General features: G+C 37.5%; 1 protein-coding gene across 1 annotated transcript; it reads left to right on the top strand.

Moving 5' to 3' along the window:
- Window positions 1–5,013: 5,013 nt before the first annotated feature.
- LOC145821568 (uncharacterized) lies at window positions 5,014–7,117 on the top strand. The gene is made up of 2 exons (XM_082918094.1): window positions 5,014–6,298; window positions 6,384–7,117. The coding sequence occupies exons 1-2, from the start codon at window positions 5,014–5,016 to the stop codon at window positions 7,115–7,117; spliced, it is 2,019 nt and encodes a 672-aa protein (XP_082774220.1).
- The last annotated feature ends 562 nt before the right edge of the window (window positions 7,118–7,679 follow it).

The following is a 7,679-nucleotide window of genomic DNA, read 5'->3' as shown; positions in this document are numbered from 1 at the left end:
TATATATGCCCTAGGTCTGGTTTTTGTTCAACCAAAACAATGGAGGAGGATGGCTTCCTTTTATAGAGCAAGGAAAATGACATAAAGCTTCTCAAAGAAGCTGTACAAAAGGGTCAAAGGGACCAAGCTTCTAAGAGAAGCTAATGCAAAGGTGCAAGCTTCTTGAGGAAGCCAAGACAAGGGGTCAAAGCTCCTTCAAGAAGATTTGAGCAAAGGGTGCAAAAAAAAGGGTCAAAAGGTGTGCAAAGGGTGCAAAACAGCCACACACTTGCATGGGGAGCAGGGTCTGTGCATTCCAGCTGCCACAGCTGGCATCCATTCAATCTACAGAATGCTCCGGAAGGTCGTCGGCTAGCAAAAAAGGTCAGTCGGCTACTTTAATCTGCCGGTCGGCAATCTATTTGGCCGGTCGGCCATCTGTTCTGGCCGGTCGGCCATCTATTTGGCCGGTCGGCCATATATTTGGTCGGTCGGCAGGAAAAATCTGCTCTGCAGGTCCAACTTCAAACGGGCATAACTTCTTTATATGAACTCATTTTTAGGTCAACCTTGTGTCCAAATTGAAGCCCCGGAAGTAAGCTTTCCAATGGAACCAGATTTGCATCAAAATTCCAACTGTACAAAAAGTTATGTTTATTTTGGTGAAGGCTGCTCAGTTTCGGTCCAACCGAGATGATGCCCAACTTCAACCAATCATATCTCCGCCCTCCGGACTCGGATTTAAGAGATTCTTGAATGAAAAATGAAGCCCCGGAAGTCTTATTTCCAAAGGTGGTGGCCTCATAGATTAACCCCAAGTGTATAGACTGATAAGCTTGATTTAGCGAGGACTGCCCGTCCCTCTCCTAGCGATTCTTGCCTATTTTCTTCTCCAACTTGGCTTCTCCCCTCTTCTCCTCTTTTCTTCAACTTCAAACCCCTAAGAAAGGTGTTTTGAAAGATTTTTCAAAGATTTCATCTCTCTTTCATTCATTTCCACCTTGTCCTTGCTCGGTTTATCGAAAAGCGCATTTTTTGACAAAATGTGAGCCTCGGAACATCGTAGAAATTTTATTTCAAAAATGTTTCGAAAGAGAGGGTTTTAAGGTCTAAAAACCATTCAAAATAGCTTTGGTCTAACATGGGGTGTGAAGTTGGGATTTGTCTCTCTTCTTGTCGAAGAAACTGAACATTTGCCCTGCACACCTTTCTCTACCAAGTAAACCATCAGTAACGCCCAAGTCTTATGGGCTGTCAAAAATGGGGTGTCTACAGGCACGAAATGCTAGAAGTATGGAATCTCCGCTCGAGCGCACAAGGATCCTCTCGAGCTGACCACTCAAAAACTGGGCAACAAGAATTTGAACTAAGGCTCAACCCACCTGTTCGAAACACACCCAACACATCCTAAACTCAAACATAGGGAATTAAAGGATGACAACAAGACATACAACCATCAACTCCACGGATCCTAAGTCCGAAATACAACAATCAAAGGAAGAGAAACCGGGATCGCTATATCTCAAAATTTAGAGGGCATTCAGTTGCATAGAGATTTATTACAGGAAACTATAACAGCGAACAACAATATTGTCACAGAAGAAGAAGGTAATAATTATTATTTGTATTAATTTTATAATTATGATTTATTTGACAACATTATCATAACTTCAAATAATAAAACATTTGACACTAAATATTTTATTCATGCAAATTCAAATAAAGGAATTGTTGTGTTCCCGATATCTGAGGAAGGTCGCATACATGAAGATGTTTCGGAAGTTACAAGGGTGGTGAATAATAATATCGTCCTACCAGAAGGTAAACCCTAATATATATATATATATATATATATATGTTTATAGATATTAATATTTTTAATTATAATTTTTAAAATTATAATTGCCAATAATTGATATTCACGAACCTTTAAATTAAATATTAATTTTTAAGTTAATCATTTCTCAATTAAATTTTAGATGATGAAATAGTCATGCCCCTCATAGCTGAGGACATTCAGTTGCATGGAGATATCTCAGAAGTCACTTTGACAACAAATGTTAATATTCTTCCATAAAAAGGTAAGAATAAACTATTATGTTATTCATGACTCATAATTTATACTTATCTTATTACTATTCTCATTGTATTATTTCACATAAGTTTATTTTGGGATATTTAATTATTTTTCAATGATTTTTTACGATGAAATAGTCATAAATCCCATAAGAATTATTTTATAATAATTTTGTTTAAAAAATTAATGACAACTCCTACAATTTAAATATACATTGTCTCAAAAGTATGTATATATATTTATGTTAGGTATGCCTTTCATACCTTTTCATAAAATTTCATAACTTAAACCCAAAATGTCATAACTTTTTCACTACAAAAATCATAACTTTATTGCACTAAAAAATGTCATAACAAAATCTCAAAAATGTCATAACAAAATCTCGAAGTGTCATAACAAAAATCACAAAATGTCATATTATTCCTAATTTTAGGGTGCACATCATAAAATTGCTATTTATAACATTATTACAAAATGTCATAACACATATTACAAACAATCATAACGTTCATTAGTAAAAAATCATAACTTTTTTACAATGAGCATCATTTAAAAGGGTGCACATTGTATAGCGATCCCAGTTGTCCCTTTACTGTTCTGTTGTATTCCGGACTCGGTTCCGTGGAGTTGGTAGTTGTATCTATCTTGTTGTCGTCCTTTAATGCCATTTGTTTGAGTTTTAGGATGTGTTGGGCATGTTTCGAACAGGTGGGTTGAACCTTGGTCTGAAATCTTGTTGCCAGGTTTTTGGTCGTTCCGCTCGAGCGGGCCTTGTTGCGCTCGAACGGAGATTGCACACTCCCAGTATTTCGTGTCCCTGCAAAACTTCTGCAGGTGTGATTTTTACGCTCGAGCGGGTTTCTTTACGCTCGAGCGATAGCGCTCGAGCGGGTACTCTGGCTCTCGAGCGGGTAGTACTTTTTGGTGTAAGTTCTAGGAGGGGGAAATCTACGCTCGAGCGGACTGGTTTTCGCGCTCGAGCAGATGTACTTTATTCTTGTGTCTTGGCGCTCGAGCGGGCCTTCTTGCGCTCGAGCGTACCTAGTTTTTTGTTCTTGACGATCGAGCGTTGTGTTCTCCGCTCGAGCGGGAATGTCGTATATCAGTTGACAGCTGGGCATTTTAAAATCACTTTTTACATTCTCTCTCTCTCTTACTTTCTAAAAAGATATTTTGAGAGCTCCTCTCTCTAGAAACTCCCTTCTCTCTAGGGTTTGATCTAGTTAGAGTGTCTCACTATCCTCCGACCTTTGTAAAAAGTGTGTGGATCGTCGAGGGCTCCATTTTTGATCCGTGGATCTTTGAGTTTGGAGCATTTTGGTTTTCTTCAACTTCCCCGTTCAAGCTCTAACTTCGAGGTAGGGATATCCTACTCCTTCTCATGAGTTTTGTCTTTGAATTTTAGTATTTTTATGAGTTGGGGGTTATTGGGTAATTTTGAGAAAGTTTGGGCCTTTGTGTAAGTTAACAAAAGTTGGGGTTTTGTTTATATAAACTTACATGCATGTTTGGCATAGAGAAATGAGATCAGTATTGGATTATTGGTGAAAATGGAACCTTAGGGTTGTGATGTTAATTATGGGAAATGCTCTAATTACATTGATAAATTAATTGGTATAATTAATTTGAAGAAAAGAAGAATTAAATTGAGAGTGTTGGAATTGGATGTGTATGGGATTAAAGGGTGTAGTTTGATTCGTTCATCGCTCACCTAGTTGAAATATTGATTATGTATCCATTTGGTGCATTTATTTTCAGCATAGAAATAACTGCTTTGGGCTATTGGTGAAGGATAGTCTTGATTGTTGTAGACACTGCATGATGATTAGGCAAACTAAAACTAATCGATTGAGTATGCTATTGAATATAGCAACTGGAATAATGCATTAATTCTATGTATTGATTGATTGTATATAATCTATGTTTATATACATGTGTTGTGTGGGAGGAGATGGGGGATGTACTCCACGGTTTAGGGGAAGATAGGGGATGGACCTCTAAATCGGATTTTGTGTGACATTGATACAGCACTACAATGTGTATCAAGTGTTGATTATGGAAGTGTTTGAATTGATTTGATATAGCACTAAAATGTATATCGTTATCAATTGTAAAGTATAGAAGTGATTCTATGTTATGTTGATACAGCACCGAAATGTGTATCTTTCGCAAAGTGTAGGAATGGTTTATGTGTTATTGATACAGCATTAAAATGTGTATCCCTCATGAATTTTGAAAGTGTTTTAAGAATGAGTCTAAATCTCATTAAGTTATTTGGCTAGGTGTTGAGCCTTGTTTTCAAACACAAAGTTGGAAAAGACATGGGAAATGCAATGTAACATGGACTTAATGTCATGAAATTGAAATGTGATATATGTGGATGTATCTGTGTTGACCATCTATCAACTGCTAATCTTTTAGTCATTGTTCATGGTTGGTTTAGTGTATTTCTACTGGGCTGTGGCTCACCCTTTATGGGACATCATTTTCAGGTACAGGTAGCATGCCACCTCCAAGGACATAGCTTGGGAGGCTAGGGCCAGACAGACTGCTTTGTTATTTGCTTTCTTTTGATGTATTACATGTAAATTCAAACCAAGGGCTTAATATGTATTGAGTTAGCACTCTTCTTTTTGTAACCAAGTGTTAACTTGGAAAGCTGTAAGCCCGTAGGGCATTTGCTTTTGTTGTTAACATGTAATATTTTTGTAAGAACTACTCAGTTTGATGGAAAGATGGTTGGTTTCTTTGTCTTAATGCATGTCTAAGTTGATGAGTTTTAATGTTATTATTTTGAGGGCGTTACACATTGTAAATTTTTCCTACATATAATACTAATTATTTACGATGTGCATCATACAGATGTTGCAATCGTTGCACATCGCAGAAAACGACGCGTAATGTGTAGATGGAAATTTAGTGACAGAACATTCACATGTCCACGATGTGACGCCATCATGTGGTTAGATGAGGGAACAAAGGATAGTTCTAAAACCAATCCCAAATTCAGATTATGTTGTCAAGCTGGAGAGATCCTTTTACCTTTATTGCCACACGCTCCTGACTTCTTAGATGCACAATTGAGGAATGCAAGTTTTATGGAAAAAATTAGAATGTATAATTCAATGTTGTGTTTCACATCAATGGGTGGAAAAGTAGATCATTCAATTTCAGATGGAAGAGTTCCATATGCATTTCGGATTAGCGGTGAAAATTATCATAGAATAGGGTCACTGTTACCAACTCCTGGTCAGAAACCTAAGTTTGCCCAACTGTATATATATGATACAGAGCATGAATTGCAAAATCGTCTTGAAGTGATAAGCCAAACCAGTACAAATATTTCGGGCATTAATTTGTCAATATTGGAAGGTTTACAAGAAATGTTAAATGCAGTTAATCCTGATGTGAAAATATTTCGAAGTACTGGAGATTTGTTGCGGGATCGTAATGTATTGAATCTACATGTGCGTATTTTAAACTCCAGAGGTGAACGACAATATATCAGGCCAATTGCAAATGAAGTTGCGGCGATAATCATTGGTGATGATGCTGGAACTGAAACACATCGTGATATCATTGTTCAGAAAAATGATGGTATATTAAAAAGAATCAGTGAAATACATCTATCATATGTACCATTACAGTACCCATTACTATTTCCATACGGTACAGATGGATGGAGGTGCGGCATCTCTTCTAATACATTCTCAAGTAGATCTCGAAACAATGTGTCAATTAGAGAATTTTATGCATTTAGACTCCAACATAGAGAATTTGAAGGTAAAACACTTTTAAGAGGAGGGCGTTTGTTTCAACAATTTGTCGTTGACTGTTATGCTGCTATTGAGCAAACTAGATTGAATTACATTAAGACCCATCAAGCTGAGTTGCGCGCAGACCTATATCAAGGAATAGAAAATGCTGTAGTTGCTGGAGATGTAGATGCGTCAGCAGTAGGGAGAAGATTTATGTTGCCTTCGTCATTCTCTAGGGGGCCACGTAGTATGATCCAACGTTATCAAGATGCTATGGCAATTTGCAGAACTATTGGAGCTCCTGATTTGTTTATCACGTTCACATGCAATCCTATATGGCCAGAAATAAAAGTTGATCTTCCAAGTCTACCGAATCAACGTGCAGAAGATAGACCTAATATCGTTGTTAGAGATTTTCGGATTAAGTTTAAACAACTACTAACCGACTTGAAGGAAAATAAAATATTTGGAAAAGTACTTTCAGGTATTATTATTCTAACACCTGTGCATTTATGATATAACAAATACTCTTAAATGTCTAATGCATCAATAATTATTTTTATGAACAGTTATTTACGTCATCAAGTTTCAAAAACGGGGATTGTCGCATTCTCACATTACAATCACACTGGCATCGGAGAATAAGCCAATCACACCTGAACAAATTGATGAGTTTATATGTGCTGAATTGCCTGACAAAAATGCAGACCCATTGGCATATGAGACTGTCGTCAGATGCATGATACATGAACCTTGTGGTGCTGCTAATCCCAATGCTCCATGCATGGTAGATAGAAAGTGTACAAAACATTATCCGAAGAAATTTTGTAATGAAACAACAATTGATGATAATGGATTTGTATCATACAGGCGCAGATGTGATGAGGGCAACACAATAAACATAAATGGATTTATAGTTGATAACAGATGGGTCATTCCATATAATCGTGATCTTTTGGTGCGATATGATTGCCACATTAATATTGAACGATGTGCGCACCCGAAGTTGATGAAATATTTGTACAAATATGTCAACAAAGGGCCTGATCGTGCGACAACTGTGATTGAGGATAATGTTATTCATCCAAACAATAATGGAAAACAACATTACAAACAAGTTGATGAGATCAAACAGTATTTGGATGCTCAATACGTGTCTGCGATTGAAGCGTGTTGGAGGATATTTGAGTTTGAAATTCAGAAACAAACTATCATCTTCCAGGTCAACAATTTGTCATATTTAATGACAATGATCATCTACACGAAGTTATTGACCAACAACGTGTTCATGACACAATGTTGACCAAATGGTTTGAAGCAAATAGAACCCACCAATCTGCAAAGGAGTTGACTTATGTTGAATTTCTAACAAAATGGGTATGGAAAAGAGATAAAAAAAGAATGGGATGTCCAAAAATCACATAAATGTATTAGTAGATTGCCATATGCACATCCAACATCGGGTAAGAGATATTATTTGAGAATGTTATTGAATAAGGTTCGTGGTGTAGAAAGTTTTGAGCATATCAGAACTGTAAATGGGGTGTAGACACCCCATTTTTGACCGTCCTCAAGACTTGGACGTCACCGTTTGAACACTCGGTGATCATCCATGTTTGTGTTCGTTTGGAGTTCCCGGAGGTCTTGGTTACGCGCCTTGCCTCAGGATCTCCGAACTCGACTGTTTAGTGTCTGGTTTTGCACCAAACACTTGTGTTTTGCCTTGGAAAGGCAGGGAATGCCTTGTGAGGCATCCCCACACACCACCGGCCATGGCCAGAGGCCACCGGCTGGTGTTTTGTTGCCATCGGCAATGTATATTGCCGGTCGACATTCTTTGTTGCCGGTCGGTAGTCCATTTTGTC

Source organism: Camellia sinensis, chromosome 3 (genome assembly GCF_055761805.1).
Source record: "Camellia sinensis isolate YWXY chromosome 3, ASM5576180v1, whole genome shotgun sequence".
Taxonomy (NCBI): Eukaryota; Viridiplantae; Streptophyta; class Magnoliopsida; order Ericales; family Theaceae; genus Camellia; species Camellia sinensis.
The sequence above is the reverse complement of the archived record's forward strand: the minus strand, read 5'-3'. Positions and strand labels throughout refer to the sequence as shown.